General features: G+C 44.8%; 1 protein-coding gene across 18 annotated transcripts in view; it reads left to right on the top strand.

The window, feature by feature from the left end:
- Positions 1-19,496, top strand: part of Huwe1 (HECT, UBA and WWE domain containing E3 ubiquitin protein ligase 1) — a 143,829-nt gene extending 124,333 nt beyond the window's left edge. For 10 of the 18 annotated variants that reach the window (XM_021719788.3, XM_040281155.2, XM_021719791.3 and 7 more), the window contains 24 exons: positions 594-881; positions 1,710-1,965; positions 2,158-2,288; positions 2,933-3,147; positions 3,224-3,512; positions 3,655-3,757; positions 4,516-5,062; positions 5,697-6,294; positions 6,958-7,079; positions 7,203-7,359; positions 8,579-8,711; positions 8,986-9,188; positions 9,771-9,898; positions 11,119-11,215; positions 12,644-12,802; positions 13,609-13,854; positions 14,253-14,370; positions 14,973-15,113; positions 15,802-16,089; positions 16,214-16,319; positions 16,973-17,090; positions 17,515-17,696; positions 18,132-18,322; positions 18,873-19,496. In XM_021719788.3, coding sequence (XP_021575463.2) covers positions 594-881; positions 1,710-1,965; positions 2,158-2,288; positions 2,933-3,147; positions 3,224-3,512; positions 3,655-3,757; positions 4,516-5,062; positions 5,697-6,294; positions 6,958-7,079; positions 7,203-7,359; positions 8,579-8,711; positions 8,986-9,188; positions 9,771-9,898; positions 11,119-11,215; positions 12,644-12,802; positions 13,609-13,854; positions 14,253-14,370; positions 14,973-15,113; positions 15,802-16,089; positions 16,214-16,319; positions 16,973-17,090; positions 17,515-17,696; positions 18,132-18,322; positions 18,873-18,975 — 4,919 coding nt within the window. In that variant the 3' untranslated portion in view covers positions 18,976-19,496. Of the gene's footprint in view, positions 1-593; positions 882-1,709; positions 1,966-2,157; positions 2,289-2,932; positions 3,148-3,223; positions 3,513-3,654; positions 3,758-4,515; positions 5,063-5,696; positions 6,295-6,957; positions 7,080-7,202; positions 7,360-8,578; positions 8,712-8,985; positions 9,189-9,770; positions 9,899-11,118; positions 11,216-11,784; positions 12,803-13,608; positions 13,855-14,252; positions 14,371-14,972; positions 15,114-15,801; positions 16,090-16,213; positions 16,320-16,972; positions 17,091-17,514; positions 17,697-18,131; positions 18,323-18,872 lie in introns of those variants that run through there. The other 8 variants (XM_078034766.1, XM_078034765.1, XM_021719787.3 and 5 more) reach the window with 5 other exon arrangements.
- The last annotated feature ends 852 nt before the right edge of the window (positions 19,497-20,348 follow it).

Genomic DNA, 20,348 nt, shown 5'->3' with positions numbered 1-20,348 from the left:
GAGATGATATTTAGGGTGAGGCAGATTACCAGTATAAAGTGGCTTGACTTCCATTGATTCAGGCATTAATTGGTTAACTCAGTGGGCATAAATTCAAATGTGTTGTTCTTCAACTCTAAGATAACTTCATTTATTTAGTAATAGAACAAAAATATGCAGAGGGGAATAGAAAGTGTACTTTAAGAGCTTTGAGGTAAATTCTGACCATTTCTTGCTTCAAGTACATAAGGAAATGGGGGTTCTGTAGGTTTTGGGGAGGTAGATTTTTCTGGGTAGCTTCAGAAAAATCTAGCCTCGCCCTGCCTCTGTGGCCTGAAATCTTCCCCTTTCACCTTCAGCACAGAAAAGATTTTATTAGGATCCACAGAATTAGATATCTAGCTCTTGGTTCAGTGACAGCACCATGCTTTAGTCCTCATCCTGGGTATACTAGACGAGCCAAGAACTGTTCTTTGGAGGGTTGATTGTGGGAAGGGGTATAATGTCACTGTCTGAGTAGAATATTGGTCAAGCCACATGTGCTGATTAGGATTGTTCCCTTGGTCATTGGCTGATTTTCCCCTTAACCTCCATTATTATTCTTTCCGAGAAAGATGGGACTCCAATGCCTGACAGCTACCCAACAACCCCTTCTTCAACTGATGCAGCTACATCTGAGTCCAAGGAGACCCTTGGCACTCTTCAGCCTTCTCAGCAGCAACCAGCACTCCCACCCCCACCATCCTTAGGAGAGGTTCCTCAAGATTTGCAATCCCCAACTGGAGAAGGAGGAAGCTCTACACAGCTATTGATGCCTGTAGAGTCAGAGGAATTAGGTCCCACGAGGCCAAGTGGAGAAGCAGAAACGACTCAGATGGAGCTATCCCCAGCTCCCACTATAAGTGAGTAAAATTTTAACTTTTGATGGAGATGGATGGAACAGGAGAGAAGAATGGATGTCTTTGTAACTTTGCTGTTTCTTGAGAGAAATAAGAAGGACTTGAGTGTGCACACATTAGCTTTGTTAGGTGAAGTTGAGGTTTCTTCTCTATCACTTGAAGTGATTGTAGTTGAGCATCTATAATTCTAATGAGGATATCAACTGTAAGCTACAATGACTGTTCATAGATTATCATGTCAGGTTTATTATTTAACTTTGAAAACAACTCTGTAACGTAGTTGGTGATATCTCCATGAATAAACTGAAACTCAGAAGGGAAATAATTAGTCCAAGGGCATTCAGTAAGCGGTTAAACTGGGATTAAACAACAGTTCCACAGATGGCAAGCACGTAACCTCAAATACACAGCTTTCACATTCTCCTGGCAAATGCTCTTTATCTCATGACGCTCTTTCCCTCTAGCTTGAAATGGGGCCTCAAAATTCTCAGCACAGTAGTATTCCACCTGCTTACTGTCTGTGCTGTATAATAAGCTGCCTGTGATATGCCCTGGAAAGACTGTTGGGGTTTCCCCTTTGAACCTAGTTTATTTAGATAACCATGCCTGGAAATCTTGGAAAGTGACAGGATCCCTCATCTAGGGTGTCTAGGGAAGCTGTTTCACAAACATGCCTAGAACAGTGAACTTCAAGAAATGAAAGAAAAGACTTGAGCTGAACCTTCCTTAAAAAGCAAGTGAAATAAAGTAGGAACAGCAGATCAACAGGGGATGAAGATATTGGCCTGATTCCAAGCAGAACTCTAACCTCTCCCTGTGACTTCCTCCTAGCTTCTCTTTCCCCAGAGAGAGCTGAAGATTCTGATGCACTGACTGCTGTCAGCAGTCAACTGGAAGGCTCTCCCATGGACACCAGCAGCCTAGCTTCCTGTACTCTAGAGGAGGCTGTAGGTGACACTTCAGCAGCTGGCAGTTCTGAGCAGCCCACAGCAGGCAGCTCTACTCCTGGGGATGCCCCACCAGTTGTGGCAGAAGTACAAGGCAGGACTGATGGGGCAGGGGAATCTACCCAGCAACCTGAGGACAGGTAAGCACTGCATTGGCTAGAAGAGAATAGAGATGTGTTGGGTGTTGCATTCATACCTGTTAACTAATAGGTATGCTTATTGTACTGGGAAAATTAAGTTGGTTTTGCTGAAAAAGGGCTGTTGATGTTAGGAGTATTTTATAAATGGGAAAATGTATGGCACTAAGAAAAACTGAGAATGATTTCCCTCAGCTCTCCCCCTGCATCCTCTGAGAGTTCTTCCACCAGAGATTCTGCTGTGGCCATTTCTGGAGCAGACTCCCGAGGAATCCTGGAAGAGCCACTGCCTTCAACAAGCAGTGAGGAAGAAGATCCCCTTGCAGGTGAGTTCCCTATGTGCTCAGGCAGTCCTGAGATTGTTTCAGCTTCCAGTAGCCCCTGGCAAGGGAATGTCCACCAGCCAAATACTTCATGTATATGTGGGAAAAGGATTAGCAGTGAGAGGATGCTGGTATATAATGTAATAGAATGAGCCAATTTAACTTAGTTCACTTATTCTCTCACTATGACACTTCCTAACTTTACAACATATGACCTTTATTTAATTTCTCTGATCCTCATTGGTATCTGTTAGCCTTTCATTACTGTTAAAATAAAATACCTACCTGGGCTGGGGTTGTGGCTCAGTAGTAGAGCACTTGCATGTATGAGGCACTGGGTTCAATTCTCAGCACCATATATAAATAAAATAAAGATTCATCAACAACTAAATTTTTTTTTAATTTTTTTTTTAAAAAAACACCCAAGGTAATCTATTTTAAAAGGGGAAAAGTTTATTTTGGAGATTTCGATCCAATATCATTTTGGCCCGGTTACTTAAGGCCCTGTGGTGAGGCCAGTACATGATGGTGGGAACACATGGTAAAGCAAGTTGCTTATCACATGGTGCCTTGAAGCAGAAAAAGGAAGAGGAAGGACCAGCTATCAGTAGAAGTGTGAGTCCTTCATATCTTATATCTCCTCTCAGGTATTAGTCTTCCTGAAGGTGTGGACCCCTCTTTTCTGGCTGCTCTTCCTGATGACATCCGTCGGGAAGTCCTCCAGAACCAGTTGGGCATACGTCCACCAACCCGAAGTGCCCCCTCCACAAATAGCTCAGCTCCTGCAGTGGTGGGGAATCCTGGTGTGACTGAAGTGAGCCCTGAGTTCCTGGCTGCCCTGCCTCCAGCCATTCAGGAGGAAGTATGTGAGCAGGGAGATGGTGGGGCCAAGCTGCCTGGGTAGGAGTTACGCCCTCATTGACAACTTCCATCCATAGGTACTGGCACAGCAAAGAGCTGAGCAGCAGCGACGGGAACTAGCCCAGAATGCCAACTCTGACACCCCCATGGACCCTGTGACCTTCATCCAGACTCTGCCCTCAGACCTGCGCCGTAGTGTCTTGGAGGACATGGAAGATAGTGTGTTGGCTGTGATGCCACCTGACATAGCAGCTGAGGCTCAAGCCCTGAGACGAGAGCAGGAAGCACGTCAACGACAGCTCATGCACGAACGTCTGTTTGGGCACAGCAGCACCTCTGCGCTCTCTGCCATTCTCCGAAGCCCAGGTACAAAGGGAGGCAAGTGGGAAGGCTCTGAGATATCTGGCTTTGGCTAGATATGAGGCTCTTTTTGCTTTTCCTTATATGACCTAGACCAAACTTGCCACCACCCTTCCCCAATCTCAGTTTCCTTTTTGTTTTCTACCAGCTTTTACCAGTCGTTTGAGTGGCAACCGTGGGGTCCAGTATACTCGCCTTGCTGTGCAGAGAGGTGGCACCTTTCAAATGGGGGGTAGCAGCAGCCACAACAGGTATTTTTTTCTTCTTTCACTTTATGCTATATCATCTCTGAGGCCCATTAGTCCAACTCCCTTAATTTTATAGGTAGAGAAACTGAAGTCCCAAGAAGCAGGCTGGGTGACCACTTTTAAGCTGCTTCCTTCCATGGACAGGAGACCAAGATCTTTGAACTACCCCTCTCATAAAGTTATACCTTTGAGTTGGTCTAGCTTCTGAAAACCAGAATCTCAAAAGCAGGATGGCAGTAGGCACTAGTGAAGTGGTTTTAATAAGAAGGCAGGCTACCTTTTTCCCTTCAGATTGTATCATCAAAGCTGAAGAAGGTAGAGAGGAGTTAATAACTGAGCTGAAGTAGAGTGGGCGCAACATGCCAAAAGGTGAAGGGAAAGATTAGCTCCTATAAGATAAGCAGCTCTCTAGTAGTCTAGAGAAAGCAAAAATAAGCATTATCTCCTAAACTTCAATGTAGTCCAATTTTTACCAATCAATGGATGATACAGACCTGGGCTGGGGATCTCTTCTCTATAGTAGTCACTTAATTTGGTTGAGCCTGTAGTTCATTAACTCAAAAATGGCCGATTCTCTATGCTGTCCAGCAGCCCTATGGGAAAAAGTACATATACAGTTGACACATTGAGGGCAGTTGTTGTGGACACCATCCCTTCTTTAGTCTTCCTGGAGATATCCAGCATATTCCATTCCCCTGGGCTTATGTTTTATCCTGGAGTTCTAGGTTAAGTGTTACTCAGAAACCATACTTTCTTTCTAGGCCTTCTGGCAGTAATGTGGACACTCTTCTCCGCCTCCGAGGACGGCTTCTTCTGGACCATGAAGCCCTATCTTGTCTCTTGGTCCTACTTTTCGTGGATGAGCCAAAGCTCAATACTAGCCGCCTACACCGAGTACTGAGAAATCTCTGCTATCATGCCCAGACCCGCCACTGGGTGATCCGCAGCCTCCTATCCATCTTGCAACGCAGCAGTGAGAGTGAGTTATGCATTGAAACACCCAAGCTCTCCACAAGTGAGGAAAAGGGCAAAAAGTCAAGCAAGAGCTGTGGGTCAAGCAGCCATGAAAACCGTCCCCTGGACTTACTACACAAGATGGAGTCCAAGAGCTCCAATCAGCTTTCCTGGCTCTCAGTATCCATGGATGCTGCCTTAGGCTGTAGGACTAATATATTCCAAATCCAGCGTTCAGGGGGGCGCAAACATACTGAGAAGCATGCAAGCAGTGGCTCCACTGTCCACATCCATCCCCAGGCTGCTCCTGTTGTCTGCAGACACGTTCTGGACACACTGATTCAATTGGCCAAGGTGAGCTTGAAGGAACCCAATCCCTGGGAACGGGAGAGGGGTGGCAGCAACAGCCTGGTTGAGATCCGGACACAAGTCTTATGTCAAGCCCTATATTGTTTCTGTATTGGGGAAATTGTCCAATAAATAATTTTGGGTTTTTTTTTTAATCTTCTCTCTTTGTAATTTCTATGCATTATCTCATTCAGTCATCAAAGCAGCTGTCTGCTTTGATGATTGAATGAGATAATGCATAGAAATTTTATAGATGAAGAAGCTGGAATTCAGAACATTTTAGTGGCTTTGTCATGTGATTAGGAAGTGATGGAGCTGGACATAGAACTTAGTGCTGATCTTGTCACTGTTCTTTGAATAATAAACATTGCTACCATGTATTGAGGACCTACCTTGTCCTAGGCACTGTGCAAAAAGTGTGGAGTCTCAAACAAGTTGCTATTCAGTCTTGCACAAAGCCCTTATTTGTTTCTCTAGGCTGCTTCACCATCTGTTGGTTAAAACTGTATGCCTTCTGCCCATTGTTACCCTAGCTGTCCAAAGGAGAGGAGAGTGTGAGAACTAGTTGTCCTTCCCTCTTGGGAAGGCTAATCCTGTATAGAGACCCCCTAGACCAAGCCTATCCTTCTTTTCCTGGCAGGTGTTTCCCAGCCACTTCACACAACAGCGGACCAAAGAAACAAACTGTGAGAGTGATCGGGAGAGGGGCAGTAAGCAGGCCTGCAGCCCGTGCTCCTCACAGTCCACTAGCAGTGGCATTTGCACAGACTTCTGGGACTTACTGGTAAAACTGGACAACATGAATGTCAGCCGGAAAGGCAAGAACTCTGTGAAGTCAGTGCCAGTGAGCGCTGGTGGTGAGGGGGAAACCTCCCCATACAGCCTTGAGGCCTCCCCACTGGGGCAGCTCATGAACATGTTGTCACACCCAGTCATCCGCCGGAGCTCTCTCTTAACGGAGAAACTTCTCCGACTCCTCTCTCTCATCTCAATTGCTCTCCCAGAAAACAAAGTGTCGGAAGCACAGGCTAACTCTGGCAGCAGTGCTTCCTCCACCACTACTGCCACCTCAACCACCTCTACCACCACCACTGCCACCGCCACACCCACACCCCCTGCTGCAACCACCCCTGTCACTTCTGCTCCAGCTCTGGTTGCTGCCACAGCTATTTCCACCATTACCGTAGCTGCTTCGACCACAGTGACTACCCCCACGACTGCTACCACTACTGTTTCAAGTAAGTTTAGATTTAGTCTGGGGGCTTTGGGGCGTGTACTGTGTCTCCCACCTCACACCTCCCTATCCAGGTGATCCTCCCTAAATGGATTGTACGTGTTAGAGCAGTGTGTTCATTGTCACCCTCATCTGCCTTGTTTTCTCTGAATCTCTTTTCCTCCTCTTTCCTCCCTCTCACACAAACACACTCCAGTGAAGATCAACAGGTGTTCACTGAATGTGGTTTCCCAAGCTAGGCACCAAAAGAAAAAAAAGAAAGCCTCTGTCTTCACGGAACTCTGAGCCTTTTGGGCCTGGTTGAGGGGGCCACTTCTCATAGGATATAGTTCAAAATCAGGCTGGATGCAGTGTGAATCAGAGTAGCCAGATCATCCCAAGGAATGTAGCAGATAACTTGAGAATTATCTGCAGAAGTAGGATTTAAAGAATGTGGGGGGGGTAGCTATGGTGATAAGAAAATAGTTGAAAAGTATGCATGGGGTTGTCACCGTAGAAGGCATAAATAAGGTCCTCCCAGGTCATTGAGATTTGGCTCTGGTAGGTGGATTTTCATTTTCACTACTTTTCTGTTTTGAAGCTCTGGGCAATTCAGCAGTTCCTTGGTTCTGCCACTTCAGAGTCTGGCTTGTGTCACAGAGACTTATGTTGTTCTGTTTCCTCAAAGCGTCTACTACTACTAAAAGCAGCAAATCTCCAGCAAAAGTGGGTGATGGAGGCAGCAGTGCTCCAGACTTCAAGATGGTATCCTCTGGCCTCACTGAAAACCAGTTACAGCTCTCTGTGGAGGTGAGTCCAGGCTCTTATGATCTGCCAAGGTTTAAAAGAAAGGGTAGATAGGTTGGACATGGTTTGGGTTCTCAGCTTGGGGCTTACTCCTTCTCCCCCACCCCTTTTTTTTTTTTCTCCCAGGTGTTGACATCTCACTCTTGTTCTGAAGAAGGCCTGGAGGATGCAGCAAATGTGTTACTACAGCTCTCTAGGGGGGACCCTGGGACCCGCGACACAGTTCTCAAGCTGCTACTGAATGGAGCACGTCATCTGGGATATACCCTTTGTAAACAGATAGGTAATAACAGGAATAAAGCCTTTTGTCTTTCTGAAACCTTCCATTTATGTGTCTTCCTTTTCTGGAAGCATTCCCCAGTCCCCCAGTCTGAATTAGATTACACTAGGCACCCACAGCACAGCCCCTATTTGGAAGCAAAGCTGGGCTTCTCTCTCTCTCTCTCTCTCTCTCTCTCTCTCTCTCTCTTTCAGTTTCTGGTATGTGGTTGGTCATCCATGCTTAGTAAAGAAACAAGTGAATGCATGGAAACAACAGAACCTACTTGAGCACTTGTACAAGCCCTATAGTGAGGCTGTGAAGGCAGCTTCACTTTCTCAAAGATATGCCTGCACTATATTCAGGCTCTGGAATTGCGAAGGCAGAATGATGCCCTCAGCTTTTGTGTAGTTTAGGTGATAAAAAATTCTAACAGTTGGAAATCATCTATTTACATTGCCTTCCCTATTTTATTGAGAAGAAAGCTAAAGCCCAGAATGATAGTGATTGGACAAAGGCGTAAAACCAGATTTTACTTCAACATGAAGAGCCTCTGATTTTTTCCCATTCCCATCCCAACCATTTCGGTGACAACCTCAATCTTGTCACCCTACTTATACTTGATTATCTGTCTTCTTCCCACAAATGTTTCTGAAGCTGAGATGAGTTGACTAGCGTGTAAAACCCAGGGTATTCTTTTTTACATTAGAATTAAAAGGTTCTTCCTGAAAGAATTTGACCTCCAGTCTCTGACCTTTCTTGACTTATTCAACAGCTGTGGGCCAGATATCATCTAGGCACTTCACCATACAATTTATTCTCACAGCCACTTTAAGAGGTTAGGCAGTATTCACTTTTAAGATGCATAAGCAAACTGGGAATGGAGTCAAGGAATTTATCTGAGGTCACCACAAAACCTCAGTAAGTTTAAGAAATATATAGGACATAGACCATGATCTTTGTGACTCCAAAAATGATGTGTGTTTTTTTTCTTTTCTACATCAAGCTGCATTATGTGTAGATTGAATAGGTTCCTGAGACCAGCTAAGTCAGTAGTCACCATGTGGTTGATCATGAGCACACATAATGAGCTGTTGAATTTTTAAAAAGCTACTAAACAGAGGAAATTTCCTGCTCATCCTGGGTTCTCTGTACAGAGGATGGCCTGCACAGATTTTTTGGAAAGGTTTGACTTTTCACTAGGGAAGTCTCTGAACACTTGATAATTCCTTTATCTACCCAGGTACCCTGCTGGCTGAACTACGGGAATACAATTTGGAACAGCAAAGGCGAGCCCAGTGTGAAACTCTTTCTCCTGATGGCCTGCCTGAAGAGCAGCCCCAGACCACCAAGCTGAAAGGCAAAATGCAGAGCAGGTGGGTGGTAACCACCACTTTGGCTGTGGGCTAGGCTCGGGGGCATTCTGAAAGGTGGCTCTTGCTGGTTTCCTGTTCTATATTCTTTCTCTGGGCAATTTTTCTATCAGTCCTATATATATTCTTGACCTGATTTTTTTTTCTGATTTGCCCTATTTGTAAGATTTTCTTCTGAGATTTCTTACCCCCCTGGTTGACAGCCTACTTGCTCTGGGTGTTAATTGTTAATGCTTTTATGTTGTCAATGTACGCAAGCCACCTTTATACCATCCAGGTTTGACATGGCTGAGAATGTGGTAATTGTGGCATCTCAGAAGCGACCCTTGGGTGGCCGGGAGCTCCAGCTGCCTTCTATGTCCATGTTGACATCCAAGACATCTACTCAGAAGTTCTTCTTGAGGGTACTACAGGTCATCATCCAGCTCCGGGACGACACACGCCGAGCTAACAAGAAAGCCAAGCAGACAGGCAGGCTAGGTATGGAACTAGAGTGTCTAGTTTGGGGGCAGGGTTGGTGGTGGAAAACCCAGAATCCCTGGAAGGACAGGGCTCAGTGTCCTGTTTCCTTCCTGTTTTGACATTTCCTAAAGTAAACTGCTAATCCTTTTTTATAAGTGTCAGAATGTTGATGGCTGCATTTTATATCTCATTCAAGCTGTCTACATAGGAAATTGCTTAGGCAAGTGGGAATTAAAGGGAATAGAATCTGGCAAGGAAATTGGGGACCAACCTTTTGCTGAATAAGATTTAACTCACTGGGTGTGCACTTCCTTTCTGCTTCCTTGATCACTCCTAACTAAAACACTATAGCCATGCTGCCTCAGCCATAGCCTACCACATCATTTCCCTCTTTCCTCCTGTCCCATAGAACCCTCCTCACATGCCACCATCTGTTTGTCTAACACCATGCCCCCTGTCCTATCTGTAAAAGTAGATCTTAGTGCCTGATGATGAATATTCTCAAGATGCCCCGTGGCAGCCCAGGAGATAGGAGAGAGTATTGGGCATTCCTTCTTCCTACATTTTATATGTTGCCTTCCTCTTTTTTCTTTCTCCCAGGTTCCTCCGGTTTAGGCTCAGCTAGCAGCATCCAGGCAGCTGTTCGGCAGCTGGAGGCTGAGGCTGATGCCATTATACAAATGGTACGTGAGGGTCAAAGGGCGCGGAGACAGCAACAAGCAGCAACGGTTAGCATGATGCCTGTGGCCCCTCATTCATTTGTCTTTCCCCCTCCCCCCACCATGTCATCAGTGGGGTTCCATTGCCCTTACCTTGTATGCTTTTGCATTAAGTTTGCTATATGAATGCTTCTGGACAATAGGGTTATTTTCTGTTGGTGTTTTCCTTTACTGTTTGATTTATTGGTTTGGTTTGATTTAAAGCTTGGCCATCATACCCACTCCCAGCTATCCATTCAGTAGTGGCGCTTTTGCAAACTGCCTAATGCTAAGTGTCGGGTTCTGAGTGGGGGGTATGGGGTAAAGATTTTTTTCAGTCTCATGGAATAATGCAGGTACATCAGAGGCATCTCAGGAATCCTACTCTTGAAAGTCCCCCAAGCTTGGTACATATCCCACACAGCCATTTGTGTTTATGGCTGATCTCTCTGCCCAGGCCTCTGCCTCTGTTCTCTGTAATCCTTGGCACCTAGACACTGAGGCACTTTAGGAAGAACCCTCAGGTACAAAAGTAGCTGGCCCAGTGTTGGGATCCCAGCACAGGCTTCAGTAAAAGCCCTAGAACTAAAGTATTTTATGGCATGCTCTTGTTGTCTCTGTCTTGGAACATGCAAGTTACCATCTCAGAATTCAGGGATTAAAGGTGTCCTGAGGCCTGATTTTTCTTTATGTGGAATTACTGTTAAAACAATATGGTTTTTGAGCATACTGGGCATAGCCTATAATTTGGGGGCAGTAACTCCAGGAGAATAGAGACAAGTAGCTATTTTTCTGCCTAGTCTCATTCCCATCATCTGATAGACAAATGTTGACTTTTTAAATAATCCATCCTGAGAGGTCACACTAACTCCCATATTTGAACAAATAGCATGTATACCTTCCCTTTAGCCCATATGAGTTTACACACCCACACAACCTGTCCAGGAAGAAGATTTGAAATGTGTATCCAGGAGATATGTTTCTGACTGATCATAGGAATGGAGTAGAGTGTAGGAGGTGCAGGCATCCCAGGAGCTGTTTGGAACATTTGGAAGCTCAGGGTAAAGGCCAGCAAAGTAGGTTGAAAAGCCATTCTTTGGTCCTGGAGTACTACAGTGTTTTCTCACCAGATATGGGAAGCCACTTTCCAAGCTCCATGTATAAGAGGTGGAAGAACCAACCTTTAGCCTATCCCTGAGGAAAGCAAAGTTGCACCCTTTATAAAGTGGCTTTGTCTCCCTTTTATCCAGTCGGAGTCTAGCCAGTCAGAAGCATCTGTCCGGAGAGAGGAGTCGCCCATGGATGTGGATCAGCCATCTCCCAGTGCTCAAGATACTCAGTCCATTGGTCAGTACTACTTCCTCTTTCCAGCCCAGCAGAAGGGAGAGCCAGTCTTATAGAATATCTGCTGGATCTCCTGTTCCCAGCATATATAAACTCAAGTGTTATCCAGTTCAGTGAACACTGGTCTCTGTAAATACTAAAACAAGTATTAAAAACCAAAGGACACGGAGATTAGGATTAAAGAAACTATGATAGGGTATTACACATGGAGACAGCATATGTTTCAAGTCTTGGCTCCTTTATTTATTAGCTTCTGGGATCTGAGGCAAACCTTTCTTGGCCTCATTTTCCTTGTTTGTAATAGGGATATTCACAGTTGTTAGGACTGAATGAGTTAATACATATACAGTGCTTAGTGAAGTACCTGGCACATGGTAAAGGCTATTATTAGTGACATTTCTCAAACTTGTACATAGAATAATTTTGGGCACTGTTTGAACACATTCCTATGGAATAGTGTTCTCATAGGACACCCGTTTTTTAAAATGCTGTATTAAATCATTGACTATTCATCAGGACTTTGGGAGGTAGATATTATTCCCATGTTCTCTATCCATCTTCTTTTACCCAAGGTCACACGATCTGCAAGTGCCAGAGCCAGGATTCAAACCTAGGGCTGTCAGAGCCTTGAAGAATAGTCAGGATTTGGGTAGAGGATGAAAAGCAAAGGTCAGGAAGAAGCCTAAGCAGGGCAAGGGTGTGGTGGGGGTGGGAATAGAAAGGGAGAGGGAGGGGGGAAGGGCTGGTGAGGAAGCAGTTGCTTCTCTCCCACCCAGAAGATGAGGCTGGTCTTGCTGCTTGGCTACTGAGCAGAATTCAGAATAAGCCCCCAAAGGGTACCAGGAAACATTCCAGCCGTGGGGATCCATCTGTTGCACCATGGCTTCTTGAGGTTTTAAACTGTCCCAGGACAAGATGACTAATTCAAAAAGCATAGAACTAGAGTCAAAAAGATGTTTTCTAAGTCCTGGCCCTGTCCCTTGGGGAAAAAATAGGGAGAAAGCAGCCTGATTCCAAGGGCAGCTGTCAGAATTTAATGAGGATAATGTCCTGAAACACACTTTGTGAACTGGAAGGCAACCATCCAGAGTTCCACCGTTGTTGCATTGCCCTCAGGTAACTTATCCACAGGTTCTCTGGGAGCTAATGTGGCAATGATTAGACTAAACTAGATGACCACTAACCACATGTGGTTAGTGAGCACTTTAAATGTGGCTAGTGTAACCAAGGAACCGAATTTGTTATTTTATTAAATGCCATCCAGTGCAGGACTAGACCTTGCTTTAAGATATTGCTCAGTGAGTAGTACTCTGTGGCCAACAGTCCAGTCTACTTGATCTGTCTAGTAGCCTGTGCATTTGGGCTGGGAAACAACTCTTAAGTTGGAGAGGCACCTCGAAGGCCTTCTAACTCTATCTTCTGTGTGCCCAGTAGCCTCAGATGGAACCCCACAGGGAGAGAAGGAAAAAGAGGAGAGGCCACCTGAGTTACCCCTGCTCAGTGAGCAGCTGAGCCTGGATGAGCTGTGGGACATGCTGGGGGAGTGTTTAAAGGAACTGGAGGAATCTCATGACCAGCATGCGGTGCTAGGTGAGTTGCGTTCTGAGGGCCCAGGTCATCATCTCTCCCCTCCCCCCCCCAGTCTGATCTGGGATCCTTTCTGTCAGCTTAAGCTTCTTTCTTTCAAGTTAGTCCTTTCTCTCAGTGTCCCTGTGTATTCAAAGGAGAGTTACTTTTTTCCCCCTCTGGCTCTCGGTATCATGAAAAGATTTCCTTATCTCTTGGGGCTGAGGGTGTAGCTTAGATAGAGCATGTGCTTACCTAGTACGTGCAAGGCCTTGGGTTTGATCCTCAGCATATACCCGCCAAAAAATGATTTCTCTCTTAAGAGCTGGGGTCTCCATTGTACTATCATGTGTAACTAATTAAAACAAAAAAAGAGCTGGGGTCTCTCTTTTTAAATCAGAGGAATCTTTATAACTGGTTGCCTATCCCTTTTTTCCCCCCTCAATAAAACACTGACTTCCACTGTGGCTTTATTCTTTTGCAGGCCGGGTTGGGGGGTACCAGGGATTGAACTCAAGGGTACTCGACCACTGAGCCACACCCCCTGTTTTGTACTTTATTTAGAGACAGAGTCTCTCTGAGTTACTTAGCACCTCAGTGTTGCTGAGGCTGGCTTTGAATTCGTGATTCTCCTGTCTCAGCCTCCCGAGCTGCTGGGATTACCACCTTGTCCAGCCTCTGTGACTTTATTCTATCATTATATTTCCCTGCAAGTTTTTTTTATTTCCTCCTCCATACTTTATTTTTATGGTTTGTTCACAAAGGTGAAAGAGCTTATATATTGAAGTTTGTAAAATAAAGCATTACCTCCTTCTCATTTCTGCCCCCAGTGCTACAGCCTGCCGTCGAGGCCTTCTTTCTGGTTCATGCCACAGAGCGGGAGAGCAAGCCTCCTGTCCGGGACACCCGTGAGAGCCAGCTGGCACACATCAAGGATGAACCTCCTCCACTCTCCCCTGCTCCCTTAACCCCAGCCACCCCTTCTTCCCTTGACCCATTCTTCTCCCGGGAGCCCTCATCTATGCACATCTCCTCAAGCCTACCCCCTGACACACAGAAGTTCCTTCGCTTTGCAGGTACAGGGAACTCTCAGACCACCACCACCCCAAATTCAAAAGGCTTTATTATATGCAGGGTTGTTTTATATATTTTATGCTTAGCCTGTTCAGCAGAGAGGGAATGTGTGCGTGTGTTTTTATCTGTGTGTGGGAGAGAGTGACCCTAGAGAGTTCAGTAGGGATCTGGTCTGGAAGCTCTTATATGCTACTCTGAGGGGATTGGAGTTTATCCTGAATCCATGGCAAGTCAGGCTGGTATAGAAATGCTCAGATTGGTGTTCATACCTCAGGACTGGCCCCTGGCATTGTCTGGTTCCTAATTATGACCCCTAAAATGAGAGTTGCTTGCTGATGGACTGTTTTGCACCTTTCTGGGACCCATGATATACCGATCCTGTTATTGTTTTTCCCCTCAGAGACTCACCGCACTGTGTTAAACCAAATCCTACGGCAGTCCACCACCCACCTTGCTGATGGGCCTTTCGCTGTCCTGGTAGATTACATTCGTGTCCTCGACTTTGATGTCAAGCGCAAGTATGTGCCCTGGAGTTTGGTGGGGGAGAGGAACTCCCCAATGTGTATCTCCTCTCCCAGAAAGGAGCCAAAGTTTCTCCTAGGCCTAGAAGTTTCTCTTGCTGGTAGCATATGAAATGGTGCTGGTAGGCAGGGAAGAGACTCAGCTGTGATGCTCCTTGTACCCTAAATGTTCCCTGGTCTTCTCCATTCCTCCCCCACCCATCTCCATTCTTCATCAGTGAAGTGAGAGCCACATGATTTTCTAAAGTCCCATACCATTCTTTGGAGTTGTGCTAGGGTGCATATGGCTGTAGTACACACTTGGACGGTGCCTCTGGAATCATCCCTGTGCCTCTCCTCCTTCATACGCATATTCACATCTTTACCTTCTTGCTACGGAGATCCCATGCTATAATCTCAGTGAGCCCTTGTTCAGTGGAGATAGGAAAAAATTTCAACTAAATAACAGATGACTTACTTCTCCCACCTACTGGACATGGGAGCAGAAATTAGAGTGTTTGGAGGATGGAGAGAATGCCATTTGGGGTTTTTCATTCTGATCAAACAAATGGAAATTTGCCACCCCAAATCCTATTTTCCTTCCTTTCCTACCTCCCAAGATATTTCCGCCAAGAGCTGGAACGTTTGGATGAGGGGCTGCGGAAAGAAGACATGGCTGTGCATGTCCGCCGTGATCATGTGTTTGAAGATTCCTATCGTGAACTTCATCGCAAATCCCCTGAAGAAATGAAGAATCGATTGTAAGAGCCCAGAACAGAGAACAGACCAGATTGGTGTGGGCAGGGCTCTTTCTACACAGTGACAGTGACTTATTCTGGCCTCAACTTTAGGGCAATTAGGGAATTCCTGTCCTCCTCAATAGGAATCTGGCTTATATTATCTCACTGAATCATCTTTCATCTTCTGGGTCTGGCCTGCTGATTGGCCCTTTGGCTGAACTGCACAATTCTTGAATAGACTGGAAAGTCATTGGTGTTTGTAAGGGTACACCTGAGGTTTTGCAATGAGAGCTTTCACCATTGTTACACTAGGAATGGGGAGCCTGCTAAGCAAATGGTACCTTGGGTTGGGAAGACTATATGCAAGAATGGCCTCCACCAAGTGGGTAACTGCTCACTGGTAATTCTGAAGCCACTTAGACCACCCAGAGATTGGTATTCTGTAAAACCAAGTGTCACAGGAGCTAGTGAGATGAGAGATGAGTTATGTGATAATTCTTCTCTTATGACCTGGATCTACCATCCATGTAATCACACAGGGTCAGAGGGTCTTCCCAGAGTTCTGCTGGCAATCTCTGGTCACCTCTTCATCTGACACCACACTCCCCAGATTGTTTCACACCCTCTCCCTTGCACATATAATGCTATGCAAATAGATGCATCTGTCCTGGGCTTTCTGCACAGTTCTTGTTTCTGCTCTTTTATGCAGGTATATAGTATTTGAAGGAGAAGAAGGGCAGGATGCTGGGGGGCTCCTGCGAGAGTGGTATATGATTATCTCTCGAGAGATGTTTAATCCTATGTATGCCTTGTTCCGTACCTCACCTGGTGATCGAGTCACCTACACCATCAATCCATCTTCCCACTGCAACCCCAACCACCTCAGCTACTTCAAGTTTGTTGGACGCATTGTGGCCAAAGCTGTATATGATAACCGCCTCTTGGAGTGCTACTTTACTCGATCCTTCTACAAACACATCTTGGGCAAGTCTGTCAGGTGAGGGAATGGTGCAATCCTAATACTTTCTTCAGCTCTCGGGGTCAGGTCCTTTACTTTTATCCCATCCCTGTGCTGCTTCTCCTCCCATCACCAACTCATAACCCTGTTTGTGTTTTTCTAGATACACGGATATGGAGAGTGAAGATTACCACTTCTACCAGGGACTAGTTTATCTGCTGGAAAATGATGTCTCCACACTTGGCTACGACCTCACTTTCAGCACTGAGGTAGGTCAGGAGATTGTGACCATAGCACATCCCAGCCAGTCCAGGAGACCATGTTGAGATCACCTTGGCATTGTCACTGGGCAATCTCTCACAGTTCTAAGGACACATCTCCATAAAGCCCAATACCCTATGCCCAGTTAGGCTGACAGTAGTGGGTATTTGTATCACAGACAGAAAAACCAGAATTAATAAAATAATCCAGAATGTTTCCTAGTTAGTTTTTCCCTTTTAAAAATGCCTCAATATAATTCTTTATCCCTGAATATAGTACACTATAGAAAAAATACATAATAAATACATAAGCAAAAAACAAAAATTAAGGTTGTCTTTCCCCAAATTTGTTTTCTACAGATATTACGTTGTGTTACATTACATCCCCTGTTCCCTTTTCTCATTTGACAGTTTACTTCCTTTCTGCCTTCTTTATGTGTTTTAGAACCAAAGACTAATTTCCTTCATTCCTGTCCTTAGCCTTTCTGTATCCAGGGAAGTTACGAGCTAATAAGTTTTTAAGAAAAGTCATTTTGCTATGGACTTGCCTCATCTTTGCCCAGTACATGGCAAGCAGTTTGACAGTGTGTTCCCCAGTCTCTGTGTTTGTTATATCCTAGCCCAATCCTGATGTTTATGGCTGGTGTTTTGGGGTATTCCAGGTCCAAGAGTTTGGAGTCTGTGAAGTTCGTGACCTCAAACCCAATGGGGCCAACATCTTGGTAACAGAGGAGAATAAGAAGGAATATGTTCACCTGGTGTGCCAGATGAGAATGACAGGTAGGAAAAATGTCCTTTAAACCTCCAGTTCCTCAGTATGGGAAAAGGTCATCTCTCATTCCTTTTAAATTTTTGTTGTTGTTTTTGTTCTTGTCTCCTATGACACAACCACAAATGTCTTAGGCAAAGGGAGACAAAACCCTGACCAAAAATGTTTAACTTTTCACTCTTTCTTGCTTTGTTTTGTTTTGTGGTACTGGGGATTGAACCCAGGGCCTTGTGCATGCAAAGTAAGCACTCTGCCAACTGAACTGTATCCCCAGCTAACTTTATTCACTCTTATAGGGACCTAAAAACAGAGTGGTAGGTGCAGCAGCCAAGACCCACCAGCATGCTAATAGCATCAGAAGCCAGATTGGTGATCTCTGATCTTTAGTAATTGTGTGAGTTCATAAGCTATGTGACTTTTTTATTCTCTCTCTAGGAGCCATCCGCAAACAGCTGGCAGCTTTCTTAGAAGGCTTCTATGAGATAATTCCAAAGCGCCTCATTTCTATCTTCACTGAGCAGGAATTAGAACTGCTCATATCAGGACTGCCCACCATTGACATTGATGATTTGAAGTCCAACACTGAGTACCACAAGTACCAGTCCAACTCTATTCAGGTGAGCTGCTGCTGGCATCCCTCTCCACGTGCTTCTCTGACCCTAAACCAGTACACTTGGAAGAAGGGGGTTGTCGGTGACAATGTACCTGTACCTAATTTTTCATTCTTCAAGAGAGTATTTTCAGGTGATAATTATGTCTGTTCTATGAATGAAGGAACTAAATCTAATCCCATGGAGGGGATTTGCCTAAGATTCCAAGTCCAGTTCTATTTTCCAAATTCCATTCCTCTACCTTCTAGGAGTTCGTTTTCTTTCTTTTTTTTTTTTTAAATGTTTGTAGTTATAGATGTACACAATACCTTTATTTTTTTTAATTTGATGCTGAGAATTGAACCCAGTGTCTCACTTGTGGTAGGCAAACATTCTGCCACTGAGCCACAACTCCAACCCTAGGAGTTCTTTTCTAATACTAGCTTCTCTCCAATCCTGCAGATCCAGTGGTTCTGGAGAGCATTGCGTTCTTTTGACCAAGCTGACCGTGCCAAGTTCCTCCAGTTTGTCACCGGTACTTCCAAGGTGCCCCTGCAAGGTTTTGCTGCCCTTGAAGGCATGAACGGCATTCAGAAGTTTCAGATCCATCGAGATGACAGGTCCACAGATCGCCTGCCTTCAGCTCACACATGGTAAGAGGGAAGGTTTGATTTCTCTTTTTCAGCATCCACATTGAAGTTGCAGACTCAGACTTTCAGGCCCCTACCCAAGGCTGGGAACATAAGTCTGGCCCAGTTCTGGACCTTAGGTAACTCACAATTTGGTGATTCTGCAGAGAAGGTGATAGTTTAAGAAGAGAGGATGGGCTAGACTCATAGTAGGGTATTTGACATTGGTAGGTGAACACATAGGAGGGAATAGTACATTCTGGAGCTCTGCATAACTGAGCAAGGAGGAGTTGCAGGGATAAAGAATTGGGCAGAGGTCAGATCACTAGTAACCCTGAATATCTCCTTAGAGGTTTTAAGGAGGAGTGAAAGGGTCTGATTTATATTTCTGGTGCCTAATAACCTGTATTGGAGCCATATTAGAAAGAGGAAGACCAGACTAGGACAAAATCAAAGAGTTAGCAAGAAGTGAAGAGTAGGTAGGATAGGTTCCCTCAGGGAAGATGGGCCAGTAGAAACACAGGGATTTAGTGAATATCATTCCTTACAAACTGATCTTTCTTTTTTCCCCTAGTTTTAATCAGCTGGACCTGCCTGCCTATGAGAGCTTTGAGAAGCTCCGCCACATGCTACTATTGGCCATCCAGGAGTGCTCTGAAGGCTTTGGGCTGGCCTAATTAGGCCCTGCCCACTTCTGTGGGGTTTTTCTACCATTGTTGGACCTGGGGAGGGGGGAAATTTAAAAAGAACCAGAAAGAAAATGTCAAAAACCAATAAATGAAATCCACCAACTCACCATGTGTGTGTCCCAGCTACCCCATCTTCCCCAATGCATACCTGTTCCCCTTTTCCTGCTCATTCTCTTTTCTTCCTCTCCTTTCCTCACCTCCTCTCCCCTTTCCATGCCGTCCATGACCCCCACCCCATGTGTTAACAAAGGCAGTAGCCTTTGCAGGGACCTGTTTGTCCCAACTGTTTGAACAGTGTGCTCCTCAGATTCTGTGTTCAGAAGGATTTGCTGCATTGAGACTTGAAACCTTTGGATAGGGGAAAAATTATATATATATATATTTTTTTGTTCTGTTTGCATTTCTTAATTTGTGCTTGGAATGTGTTGATGTGCACAGCTAATGATTCAATGCGAGACAAGATTGGCGTCTGTGTTGTGGAGGTTTCAAATAAAGAGCACTCTTCATAACTCACTTTTCACAATGGAGTTTTTTTCAAACTTAAAAAAACTCTTTAAGCACATATTAAGACATCTGGAGAAAAGATCCAAATGGACTCTCCAGAAAACCATCTCTGCCCTACCAGCTTGCCCACCTTCCTCCACCATTGGCTCAACTTCCTCCTTCAAAGTTGGTTTCCCCACAGTTAAGAGAGAACATCAGCCACCAGGAATTTGGGGAGGGATGAGTCTTTTTTTTTTCTTTTCACAATGGGATCTGTTCTTACGAGATAGTGATGGTGAGAGAGATCACAGTGGCAGAAGAAGCCTCATCTAGTTCAAGGAGAACAAACTGCAGCAGGTTGTACAAAACTTACAGAGACCCAAGGGTTTTATTATTTGGTGAGCCTTTATAATAGTCTCAAGTCTAGGGCTCAGTTTAAAATTTGATTTACTTTATTAATATTTTAATTCGTTTCTAATAAAATTTTAAAAAGAATTTGACTAGCTTTCCAGAAGACTGTTCTGTTTGTTTTTGTTTTGTCTTTCCCTTGTCATCTGCCTGCCTGTCTGCCAGTCTGTTCACAGATCACCTAGTAGTCTCTTGTGGTTTTTACTCCATCCAGCACTTAAAGCTAATCTAAGGACTTTGATGGTTTCAGCCTTCAACAACAAAAAAAAATAATTTAATAAAAGTTTAGTTAGAAAAATAACCCCAAGTGGTTTTTGTGTGGTTTTTCTAATTCACTAAGGTACTGTCTCCTAAAGATTTCCCTGTGGCCTTGTCTCAAAGTGTAGGAAAGGAGAAGAGGCTTAACCTGATACACTGAGCCTAATGCAAGTGGCTGCCATCTATTTACTTCTGTTCAATATTAACATTTT

This window comes from Ictidomys tridecemlineatus, chromosome X (assembly GCF_052094955.1).
Source record: "Ictidomys tridecemlineatus isolate mIctTri1 chromosome X, mIctTri1.hap1, whole genome shotgun sequence".
Taxonomy (NCBI): Eukaryota; Metazoa; Chordata; class Mammalia; order Rodentia; family Sciuridae; genus Ictidomys; species Ictidomys tridecemlineatus.
Note: the sequence above shows the minus strand (reverse complement) of the source record. Positions and strands in the feature narration are given on the sequence as shown.